At 37.1% G+C, this 12,799-nt stretch overlaps 1 protein-coding gene across 9 annotated transcripts in view; it reads right to left on the bottom strand.

Annotated features, from left to right (window-relative positions):
• Positions 1-12,799, bottom strand: part of LOC129754645 (gamma-aminobutyric acid receptor subunit beta) — a 307,093-nt gene that overhangs the window by 125,401 nt on the left and 168,893 nt on the right. For 6 of the 9 annotated variants that reach the window (XM_055750818.1, XM_055750814.1, XM_055750812.1 and 3 more), the window contains exon 4: positions 7,268-7,335. The exons of the other annotated variants lie outside the window; for them this stretch is intronic. In XM_055750818.1, coding sequence (XP_055606793.1) covers positions 7,268-7,335 — 68 coding nt within the window. The remainder of the gene's footprint in view (positions 1-7,267; positions 7,336-12,799) is intronic. 9 annotated transcript variants of the gene reach the window in all.

Genomic DNA, 12,799 nt, shown 5'->3' with positions numbered 1-12,799 from the left:
TAAAAAAGATAATTTTTTTCATCACTTTTCAAAGAAATGTATGCTATTTTTATCACAAAAAATTATCGTAGAATATATGGCTTAAATTACGGAAAGTCATTTTATTTCCGGAAAAACAAAGAATGTTTTCAACAACTTTGCCCTTTGGTTTTTTTTGGAATTTTAAAGTCGATTTTAGGACAAAATTTTCATTCGAGATTACACTAGATTTTGACGTTTTATGCCTGTGTAAAAAATTTTACAAAAAATTTATAATTTCGATTTTTGCAATTTCCTTAGGTCCCCTCTTTGGTAATTTTGGGGGGGAAACGAAACTTTGAGCGCTTTGAGCCACCCCTGAGTCAAGTCCGATTGGGCTGAAATTTTGCACAGGTCTGTTTTTTCCACATTTGACCCATTTGGCGGCCATCCTACTGTACATTAGACTGAACCAATTTGGGTCCATTTTTAAAATTATCAAACCCTCAGGTCTTTGATTTGGTTCAAAACTCATCGATGATTTTTTGCAGAATTTTTAAGTAACATACACATGAGTAAATTTTAGCATTTATGTTTGAATGAGAAAAGTGAAAATTTTGATCAGAAAAATCAACATAATTTTTGTTTATTCTGTGGAAATATACTTGGTATTTGGTTTTGTGCTAATAAATATATTACTCAGGGGAAATTTTTCGTTGAAAAACTTTGTCTAAGGGCGAAAAAATTATTAGCTGTTCAATAGGGGCCATAATATTGAGTACGCCTTTTTTTATGCCTTTGTTGAGAGCCAACTCAATGATATTCGGATGAGTTCAACAACAAACTTTGTTCTACAAAACCTCAAATGATGAGGTTTAGCGTTTCAATAATTTCATCTTTATCCTATAAAAAATAAACTTAAATTTTGAGAATATTAACATTGATCAGAAATTCATTTATTTCAAGAGGTGCTCGTGAGAGTTCAATACCCAAAGATCAAAATCATGATTCAATAACCATGAGTTAAAAGTTAGCAGTTAAGAGTTTAATTATAACAGTCAAATGCCAAGAAACGGGAATCAAGAGTCAAAACTCAAGACCTTAGGGTCCAAAATCGACATTTAAATGTTAAGAATCAAAGTTCAGAATCAATATCAAGAATCAAAAGTAAAGAATCAAGAGTTAAGAGTCAAAAGTCACGAGCTAAGATTCCAAATTGACAGTAAGTCGAGAGTCAAGAGTCAAGAGTTAAGAGTCAAGAGTCAAGAGTCAAGCTCGACTCAAGAGCCAAGAGTCAAGAACAAGAGTCAAGAGTCAAGAGTCAAGAGTTCAAGAGTCAAGAGTCAAGAGTCAAGAGTTAAGAGTCGAGAGTCAAAAGTCAAGAGTCAAGAGTCAAGAGTCAACAGTCAAGAGTCAACAGTCAAGAGTTAAGAGTCAAGAGTTAAGAGTCAAGAGTTAATAGTCAAGAGTTAAGAGTCAAGAGTCAAGATTAAAGATTCAAGAGTCAAGAGTCGAGAGTCAAGAGTTAAAAGTCAAGAGTCAAGCTCGACTCAAGAGTCAAGAGCCAAGAGCCAAAAGTCAAGAGTCATGAGTCAAGAGTCAAAAGTCAAAAGTCAAAAGTCAAGAGTCAAGTGTCAAGAGTCAACAGTCAAGAGTTAAGAGTCAAGAGTCAAGAGTCAAGAGTCAAGAGTCAAGAGTCAAGAGTCAAGAGTCAAGAGTCAAGGGTCAAGAGACAAAAGTCAAGAGTCAAGAATCAAGAGTCAAGAGTCAAGAGTTAAGACTCAAGAGCCAAGAATTTTAAAGTTTGTATTTCAGTTTGCATTTTTTAATTTTTTGATCATATCTTGAATTATAAAATTAGAGTTACTGAAAGCGACTTGAAAATCACGTTGACTATATGCGTTAAAAACCATCTCATAAAATAGTTCTAAATTGAAAAGTTATAAAGTTTAAAATATTCGTATTTGAAGAAGATGTAAAAAGTAAATATGACTTCAATCCCTTCTCCAAGGCGTCAGCCTTGACCGACATTTTTAACGATACACTCTTCTTAAGTAAGAAGAATTCAGAGAATGATGACGATGACGATGCCGAGACGCCAACATAGGATGCCGATGACGACGGTCTAATAGTTGATGGCGTCCAGCTGCCTCGACGTTTGTTTTCTTTTCCTAAGAGCTGTATGTTGTGAAAAGCAAGAAATGTTTACGATATTGGCTGCCGTCTCCATTTGATTGATTGCAAGCCAAAAAAGCTGAATGTGGGGATAACCTATTTTAGTCATAAATAAATTTATGCAGTTTATACTTTGTAGGTTTTTACTTTCGAAGTTTGTGTAGTTAGGTTATTTTCCACTTAAAGGTTGTGGTTTGTTCTTATGAATGAAAACTGACACTTTTTTTAGAACACTGTAAGAAAAATTTTAATTTAAGGACTTTCATCACCATAATACACTCAGAGAGATGAAAACCCCGAAAAAATCACAGTTCAAACAGTGTTTCGTCCAGCTTCGAAAAAGTAAATCCGGAACCAGGGAAAAACTTGAGTAAAGTAGAATCCTCGCTTCCAAACGCAAAAGCAAACAAAAAAAAATGAGGATCGTTTTGCAGCAAATCCTTTCGAAGTTTTCCGTTTCCGGTCGGTTGATGTGTATTTTTGCAACGGGGTAAGCAAACGGTCCACACCTGGCGGCGGGGTTCCACAGAATCCCACCCCCTGCTGTTGCAGAAAAGGACGAAAAATGGATAACATAAGGGACGTGTGAGCGCGTTTATTGCTCTCGATTTTACCTGAGTTCGTGCATTTTGATCGAATGTTTTTTTTTTCTTCGAAGGGAGGATGTGTGTCTTATGTAGGTGGGTGGGTTTGGGGTGGAATTTGAAGAAATAAAAAAACTCTTTTTATTTGTTTGTTGGGTTTTATGAGCTATGATGACTGTCTTCTGGGCTGGGATTGTGAAATGGATGGTAAGGTTCCTGCTAGCTGCTGATTCGTATTCTTTGATATTTGATGGGTACACAGATGTCTGTCACTTTGGGTGATGTCTCAGAAGTTGGAGCTAAGCTTAACTGAGCTGTTGAAGTGGAAGTGTGGGTGAAAATGGTGTGGTGGTGAGTCTATCTCCCGATCCTTTTCTGTATAATTCGGATGTGTCTGTGTGAGTGTTTTACTCTTTTTTTTTTGTGAATTTGAATCAGTAGCGGTTGCACGTGCAAGCTATAAATTGGATATGTTACCATCAAGTGAGAATTTTTTTTCCGGGACAACCATACGTCTTCCAAGCGAATCAGCGAACGTTGATGCATGATAAATATGAATACCGGGAAAATAATAAGAATTTCAAAATTTGAATAATATTAATTCTAAAGAAAGGTAGTCCACAAAAAATAACTACCGTTAAATGTTTTCAATCTTGTTTTCCACGGAATATTTTTCCATTTGCTTGCATACACAAGTTATAAAATTAGTGGAAATAGTTTTGTTTTCATCTTATGCCCTCTTGGATACAATGTTTCGGGATGAGAAATCGATGTTGAGGGTGTATTAGCACTAGTACATGTTACTAGCGCTGATGAATATATAGACTAAGAAATTCGATGTTGAGGGTGTATTAGCACAAGCACAAGTTACTAGCGCTGATAAAGATAAAGACTGAGAAATTTAATGTTGAGGGTATTTTAGCACTAGTACAAGAGACTAGCGCTTGTAAAGAGAGCAATAATACACTTCCAAGTCTAACGTATTATTCATCGGGTAAAAGGGGTTGTTTTTTAGTTGTAGTACTAGCAACAACCATAAGTAAGAGTAGAAAATATTTTCCTGCAAAATCCATCTTGTAATCTAATTGAAGGAAAGAGCTCAACATTGGGATTTAGAAAATCGATGTTGGGAGTGTATTAGTGCTAGCATTTGTACCAAATTCCAGTGCTAGTGCTGTTGTTAAATAATGTACTTTAAACTCCCGCAAATATGTTCACGGACAACAAAAAAAGGTTTACTCTTCAACAAACGAGAGATTCGGTTGTCCAGGAACAAACAAAGAGGTACACGATTGTCCAAAAATGAAGTAAGTGGCGTTCGATATCTCACGAATGATCTTTTAATTCATCAGTCCGAATCTTTTCATTCTTCTTAAATGGATTTATTTTAAGAAATGGCGTATTCGTTTGTTCAGAAATGAACTAAAAGTAATTAGACTTTAGACCAGATATAGGTTAAAACTTATTGGATTGTTCAAAATTGAACTAAGAGTTATTTGGTTGTCCAGAAATGGACTAAGGACTCGATTGTCCAGCGATGGATTCAACCCTCATCCGTCCCTGAAATTTTGACCCGTTACAGTCCCTGGAGTGTCAATTTCAATTCTTTTCTCGATAAATTTAGGAAAAAAATAGTTTTTGTTTGGGTTGTAATAGCAATCAGGAATTGTATGAGTCATCTTTGAGTTTGCATACACAGGTTATAAAATTAGTTAAAATCGTTTTGTTTTCATCTTATGCCCTCTCCGATAAAAAGTTTCGGGATGAGAAATCGATGTTAAGGGTGCACTAGTACAAGTTACTAGCGCTGATAAAGATAAAGACTCAGGAGAAATTCGATGTTGAGGGTATATTTTTAGAACAAGAGACTAGCGCTTGTAAAGGGAGAAATAATACACTTCTGACTCCATTGCGGTAAAAGATCTCGAAATAAGGAATAACACAATCAGTGTTGAATGTTTATGATGAAAGGCTTTAATATACTTTTACGTCTAACGTATTATTTATCGGATGAAACGGCTTGATACATCGTCTAAGAAATTCCTAAATGAAAGAGTTTTTTGGTTGTAGTACTAGTAACAACCTTAAATAAGAGTGGAAAGTATTTTCCTACAAATCAAATCTTGTAATCTAATTGGAAATAAGGGCTCAACATTGGGATTATGAAAATCGATGTTGGGAGTGTATTAGTACTAGCACTTGTACCAAATTCCAGTGCTAGTGTTACTGTTGAATAATGCACTTTAAACTCCCGCAAATATTTTCAGGGACAACAAATAAAGTCCACACTTCAACAAACGAGGGATTCGATTGTTCAGGAACAGACTAAAAGGTACACGATTGTCCAAAAACGTAGTCAGAGGTATTCGATTTCTCACGATTGATATTTTAACTCATCAGTCCGAATTCTTCAAAAATGGATTTAGTTTAAGGAGAGGATTATTCGATTGTTCAGAAAGGAACTAAGAGTAATAAGACTTGGCATTGGATTGTTCAAAATTGAACTAAGAGTTATTTAATTGTCCAGGAATGGACTTAACCCTCATCCGTCCCTGAGATTTTTACCCGTTACAGTCCCTGAAGTGTCAATTTCAATTCTTTTTTCGATAAATTTAGGAAATATCCTTTTTGTTTGGGTTGAAATAGCAATCAGGAATTGTATAAGTCATCTATGAGCTACCTCTCGGATTAAAAGTTTCGGGATGAGAAATCGATGTTGAGGGTGTATTAGCACTAGTACAAGTTACTAGCGCTGATAAAGATAAAGACTGAGAAGGGGGGACTGTTGAGGAGATATCAGCACTCAAAATTGAATTAAGAAGTTGTCCAAGAATTGATTAAGGACTCGATTGTCCAGAAATTAGTCACAAAGTATTCGATTGTCCAAGAATGGGCTTATTAAATGGCCATAAATTAAGGGTGCTTGATTTTTTTCAGCACGTATCCGGACAAATCCGGAAAAACTTGGCAAAATCCTGGCATTTGATTTTGAAATTTATGACTAAAAATCCGCGAATACCCGGGAAAATTGTGTCAAAAAATTGAAAAAAATATTTTTTTTCTCAAAACTTATAGACAGATTTTAAATAGTAATTTTGGCTTCCAAAAAACCTTTCATGGTCATTTTATTAAAATTTATTAAATATTTTTTCATGGAGACATAAGTCAAAACAAAATCCTGACATTCACCATTGAAATTCGGGCAACCGGGCCAGGCCGGACTGTTCCAAAACTTTGTATTGAATATCCGGGTAAGCCTGGATAAAACTGGACAATCTGGCAACTATACCATAAATTGACTAAGAATCTATATTGAGCTCGAAATTCTAGAAATTCATTGAAAGGTATTTGAGGAACCAAGAAGTAGACTGCAAGATTGTCCAGAAAAAGAATGATTTATTAGAAGAACCAGTTGTTTATTCTTTTTTTTTATGGATTTAATGGAAATCAGATTTTTTAAAATGTTTTTTTGGTTGAATGCGTTCGTTGTTAACTCGCTTGGAACATTAGGTTGTTTCCAGCTTTCTCAAATTCCGCCAACATATCGATCGGCAACTCTATTTTATCAGCTGAAAATTTGTGGTTTTCAACCTACAGTTCAAACCCATATCTTTTATTAAAGTCTAAGAGAAACAAAGTGTTTGTGTGTGTGTACTTTAACGGAACGAACTCTAGTAGTGTGTGAGAGTGTATTAGTGATTGGAGGACACAACAAATGGTGATGATAGAGATGTGTTCGGGTGTTGGTGAAAGAATGGTGATTTGACAGAGAGACAGACAAGTTTGTTTAGTTGTTAAAAGTTTTTATTCACACGCACAAAGTGGGGAAAATTGCAACTATGGGTGCACTGTTCGAACTTACTATTTCAAGGGTTTTTTTTGCACATTTTCAGAACTCGAAAATGTAACATCTATTGAACAGTTTACTAAACCGAACGGTTCGGCTGTTCACTTTCGATACGCAGCGTGATTCAATTGTTGAAGACGTGTGCACACACTCATTGAAAAATGTTTGAAGAAAAGAGATCTATAAGTAGCACACAAATCAGCGAAACGGATCGAAAAATGTGTGTGATGTGCTGGAAGTGTTGTTTTTTTTCTATGTATTCCAAAATGGAGACTTCAACTTTATTTTTCAAATAAATACGATACAAACGATACTGGGAAAAGGTGATTGAAACAGTATCTACACTTTTTCAGTAGTTCAAATACGCATTTCAGTGTTGCTAGATTTTTTTTTGTTTTTCTAGCTTTCACAATACAGTTGAATGTTTTTTTTTCCTGTTTAGAAACTAGCATTTGGTTTTTCCGGGGATGTATGATAATTGGTAAAAACGAGGACAAAAAGGTGTTCAAACCTAAGAAAGCTTACTAATAAAATCGGTAGCAAACTAGTCGTTAGGAAACGAAAAAATCAAACAATCTTTTTTCAAAAAACTTCAATTTGGAAAAATCATAATTCAAATTCGAATAAAACTAAAAACTATGAAACAAAACCGAATCGTTGAAAAATAACAATAGAAGGTACGGTTAGGTCATAGTAGTTGTACCATTTTAACTTCTGACAGCGAACTGATAGACAGCACATACATGGTGACTCCCACTTCAACCGGCGGTCCTGAAACACGGATACGTGGCGGAAGAGAAAGTAAGTATACGGCGTCATATTATAAGGGTTTTATTGTTGTATTGTTAAGGCAGGCATAGGGGTGTTTTTTTCTTCTAAATGTTGTTACACAATGTTGTCGGTTTAGAAACAGAAAGTTCTTTCTAGCACTGTCTGAAAACTGTGTACTCATTTTTCCCACACTCATAATAAAAACAGCATTCCTATCGATTTCAAATAAACAATTGACAATCCCTTAAACCCTACTTAGAAGAACTATTCGAGGAAAGGTAAAATTACAAAACACAAACACGGTTACGGTACGTTGTATCGTTTTTCAAAAGTTAAAATTATTGGAAAACTATAAAAACAAAAATAAAACAATACACTAAGCGTAGTTGGAGGAACGCTTCACGTCGTCTAGCGTTCGTTTTGTAACGGTCTCCTCCACGAAAGTTTTTTGCTTCCACACGTATTTAGTTCAAGCTAACGTTCTTAGCTTTGACGTATTTTGTTTATATTTTTGTCGGAACTTAAGCTAACATTCCTTAGGTAAATAGATATTACTTAATATGAGTTTTAACAATAATCGTTAAGAATGTGATGAAAGGTATTGAAAAATGAGGTATGTAATGAAATAAAAACAAAAAAATCTGAACTAGTATAGAAACCTTGAAACATGAGTAACATTATGAAAACAATAAAAATAAATGTTTGAATCTGCTTTACGTTTTGTTGGATGCAGCAGAGTTGTCAACTGAAATGAATTTGGATTGATTTTCTTTTATCTTATTTTATTTCTTATCATATTAAAAATTTCTTATTGACTGGTTTAGTATTATGTCAAACTTTTACATTATCGTTGGTTTTTTTTGTTTTCAATTGTGTGAAGTCAAACAACTAATGACTTCACAGTTATTTCTCACTAACAAGGCAATATTCCCTTCAAAAGCTTTGAATGTTTCTTCCGAAAATAAAGTGAAAATAGCTTATCTGCTTAAATTGTATTTCTAAACCTCAGAAATTGTATAGATTTATACAGAACTGAGGTGAAGCTCTCTTGTAGATTGGATGACGGTTTTTACAATGCCAGTTGGTGCTAAATTGCCATTTGAGGATATCAGTCAAGTCAGGGTTGAGGACTTTAAACCTGTAAAGGCGAAGTTGTCAATTCAGGACTCTGATTCTACTTGGTCGAAATAACTTATTGAGAGCCTAGGTTCCGTAGAGGATCAATTGCCAGTTCAGAAATTTAGTAAAGTTTTGGCGAAATCGCCCGCTGAGGAATTCGGTCCAGTAAGTGCCAGTTGAAGACAACTGTCCAATTTTGGTAAAATCGCCAGTTGAGAACTTTGATCCAGTAAAAGCAAAGTTCGTTGAATGATGATATTGGACCAGTTAGGGCCAAATCGCCAGTTGAAGAATTTAGTCCAGTTTTGGCGAAATAGCCCGTTAAGAATTTTTAACCAAATCAAGCAAACTTTAGCAAAATCGCTAGTTGAGGTCTTTGGTTCTGCAAAGGCGAAGGTCACCTGTTGAATAATTTGGACCAGTTGGGGCAAAATCGCCAGTTGAAGTCTTTAGTACAGTATTGGCGTTATCGTCCTTTAAGGATTTTGGTGCCTGTCGAGGATTTCAGTCCAGAAAAGGCTTAGGTTGCCAATTTTAGACTTTAGACCAGTTCAGATGAGTTTTCCTTAGGATGTCTTCAATCCAGTAGAAGACTTTGGACCAATTGGGACGAAATTGCAGGTTGAGGTCTTTGATCCTGTAAAGGCAAAGAGTTACCTGATGAAGAATTTTGGCCAGTTGGGCGAAATCGCCAGTTTAAGAATTTTGTCCAGTTTTGGCGAAATCGCTTGTTAAGGTTTTTTGTCCAAATCAAGCAAATTTCAGCGAAATCGCCAGTTGAAGACTTCATTCTAGTATAGGTAAAGTTTCACGGGCTTTATTCAAGTTGAAGAGAAATTACTTATGGAGGACTTTGATCCAAAAGAGGCAAAGGTTGCATTTTCAGGACTTCAGTCCAGAAAAGGCAAAGGTTGTCAGTTTAAGACCAGTTCGGGTGAGTTTTCCTTAGGATGTCTTCAATCCAGTTGAAGACTTTGGACCAATTGGGACGAAATCGCAGGTTGAGGTCTTTGGTCATGTTAAGGCAAAGGTTACCTGGTGAAGAATTTGGACCAGTTGGGGCGAAATCGTCAGTTGAAGAATTTAGTCCCGTTTTAGCGAAATCGGCTGTTAAGGGTTTTGAAAAAAATTAAGCAAATCTTAACAAAATCGCCATGTGAAGACTTCAGTCTAGTATAGCTAAAGTTTCATGAGCTTTATTAAAGTTTGCGCGAAATTACTTATGGAAGAATTTGATCCAGAAGAGGCAAAGGTTGCCTGTCCAGAAAAAAGCAAAGGTTGCCAGTTTAAGACCAAAGACCAGTTCGGGCGAATTCGCCTTATGATGTCTTCAATCCGTTTGAGCACATTTCATCAGAAGGTGAAGAATGGTGAAGAGTTTGTACCAGTTGGGGCGGAATCGCCAGTTAAAGACTTTAGTCCAGTTTTGGCGAAATCGCCAGTTGATGACCTCAGTCTAGTAAAGGTAAAGTTTCATGGGCTTACTCAAGTTGGAGTGAAATAACTTATGGAAAGGCAATGCCTGTCGAGGATTTGAGTCCAGAAAAGGCAAAGGTTGCCAGTTTTAGACTTTAGACCAGTTCGGGCGAATTGGCCTTATGATGTCTTCAATCTAGTTGACGACTTTGGACCAATTGCGACGAAAACACATGTTTTGGACTTTAGTACTGTGAAGGCAAAGGTTACCTGGTGAGGAATTTGGACAATTTAGGGTGAATACGCCAGTTGAGGACTTCAGTCTTCAGTCAGTTAAAAAAAGCAAAGGTTGCCAGATTTAGGCTTTAGACCAGTTCGGGCTAATTTGCCCTATGATATCTTCAATGCAGTTGAGGAATTTGGAAGAATTAGGGTGAAATCGCAGGTTGAGGACTTTGGTCCTGTACAAGCAAAGGTTACCTGGTGAGGAATTTGGACCAGTTGGGGCGAAATCGCCAGTGTGAGGCTTTAGTCCCGTTTTAGCGAAATCGCCCGTTAAGGATTTTGGTCCAATTCAAGCATGTTTCAGCGATATCGTAAGTTGGAGACTTCAGTTTAGTAAAGGTAAAGTTTCAGAGGCTTTATTCAATCTAGAAGAGGCAAATGCTGCCGGTCGAGGACTTTAGTCCAGAAAAGGCAAAGGTTGCCTGTTCCAGGCTTTGGATCAGTTCGGACGAATTTGCCTTATAATGTCTTCAATCCACTTGAGAACTTTGGACCAATTGGGGCGAAATCACAGGTTGAGGGCTTTGATCTTGTAAAGGCAAAGGTTACCTGGTGAAGAATTTGATCGAGCTGGGGTGAGTTTGCCAACTAATGACTTTAGTCCGGTTTTGGCGAAATCGCCCTTAAAGGATTTTGGTTCAAATCAAGCAAGTTTCAGCGAAATCCCTACTTGAAGTCTTCAGTCTACTATAGGTAAAGTTTCAGGGGCTTTATTCAAGTATGAGTAAAATTACTTATGGAGAACTTCGATCCAGAAAAATGAAAAAGGTTGCCTGTTGAGGATTTCAGTCCAGAAAAGGCAAAAGATGCCAGTTTTAGACTTTGGACCAGTTCGGGCGAATTTGCTTTATAATGTAATCAATCTAGTTGAGGATTTTGGAGTAATTGGGGCGAAATTGGAGGTTGAGGACTTTGGTCAGGTAAAGACAAAGGTTACCTGTTGAAGAATTTGGACTAGTTGGTGCAAAATCACCAGTTGAAGACTTTAGTCCAGTTTTTGCGTAATCGAGGATTTTGGTCCAAATCAAGCAAGTTTCAGCGAAATCGCCAGTTGAAGACTACAGTCTAGTTTGGGCAAATATTCAGGGGCTTTATTCAAGTATGAGCAAAATAACTTATGGAGGACTTCGATTCAGACGAATAGCAAAGGTGCCCTTCGAGGATTTCAGTCCAGAAAAGGCAAAGGTTGCCATTTTTAGGCTTTAGACCAGTTCGGGAGAATTGGCCTAATGATGTCTTCATTTCAGTTGAGGACTTCGGACCAATTGGGGCGAAATCGCAGGTCGAGGACTTTGGTCCGGTAAATGCAAAGGTGACCTGGTGAGGAATTAGAACCAGTTGGGGCGAAATTGTCGTTTAAATGTTTTGGACCTATTAAGTCAAATGTTGCCAGTTGAATAAAAATCGTGCGTTGAAGATTTGGTTCTGGTTAGACGAAATCACTCATTGTGATGTTAGCTCAGGACTTTTGACCAGTAAAAGCTAAAACAACTGTTGAAGACTTTGGTCCAGTAGAGGCAAAGATTTCCAGATGAGGACTTTAGATCAGTTATGATGAAATCGCCAATTGAATACCCTTCGACAAATTGAGGCGAAATCGCCCGTTGAGAATATTGGTCCGGTTGAAGCAACGTTTCAAGTTGAAGACTTTATCAAGATTGGGCGAAAAAACTTGTCGAGCATTTCGATCTTGTGAAGTCAAGGGTTGCCAGATGAAGGCTTTGGACCAGCCATGGCAAAATCGCCTTTTGAGTACTTCAGGTCAGTTGAGTTGCTAGATGAGGACTTTGGGCCAAAAAGGGCGAAACCATCTGCTGAAGACTTGCGTCCAGTAAAAGCAAAGTTTACCAATTGAGGATTTTTGACCAGTTGGGGTGAAATCACCCGTTTAAAATTTCGTTCTCTAGATGAGGACTTTAGACCAGTCACGGCAAAATCGCCTCTTGAGTACTTCAGTTCAGTTGAGTTGCCAGATGAGGACTTTGGGCCAAAAAGGGCGAAACCATCTGTTGAGGGCTTGCGTCCAGTGAAAGCAAAGTTTGCCAATTGAGGATTTTAGACCAGTTGGAGCGAAATCACCCGTAGAAAATTTCGTTCTCTAGATGAGGACTTTGGACCAGTCACGGCAAAATCGCCTTTTGAGAACTTCAGGTCAGTTGAGTTGCTAGATGAGGATTTTGGGCCAAATAGAGCGAAACCATCTTTTGAGAAATTGCGTTCAGTAAAAGCAAAGTTTGACAATTGTAATTTTTAGTTCAGTTAGGGCGAAATCACTCGTTCAAAATTTCGTTCGCTAGATGAGGACTATGAACCAGTTATGGCAGAATTGCCTCTTGAGGATTTCAATTCAATTGAGTCGCTAGATGAGGACTTTGGGCCAAATAGGGCGAACCATCTGTTGAGTATTTGCGTTCAGTAGAAGCAAAGTTTGCCAGTTGAGAATTTTAGACCAGTTGGGGCGAAATCGCCCGTTGGAAATTTCGTTCGCTAGATGAGGACTTTAGACCAGTCATGGCAAAATTGCCTCTTGAGGATTTCAGTTGAGTTGCTAGATGAGAACTTTGGGCTAAAAAGGGCGGAATCACCAAACCAATATTGAAGACTTGCGTCCAGTAAAAGCTAAATTCGACAATAGAGAATTTTA

The sequence above is a fragment of the Uranotaenia lowii genome, chromosome 3 (assembly GCF_029784155.1).
Source record: "Uranotaenia lowii strain MFRU-FL chromosome 3, ASM2978415v1, whole genome shotgun sequence".
Taxonomy (NCBI): Eukaryota; Metazoa; Arthropoda; class Insecta; order Diptera; family Culicidae; genus Uranotaenia; species Uranotaenia lowii.
Note: the sequence above shows the minus strand (reverse complement) of the source record. Positions and strands in the feature narration are given on the sequence as shown.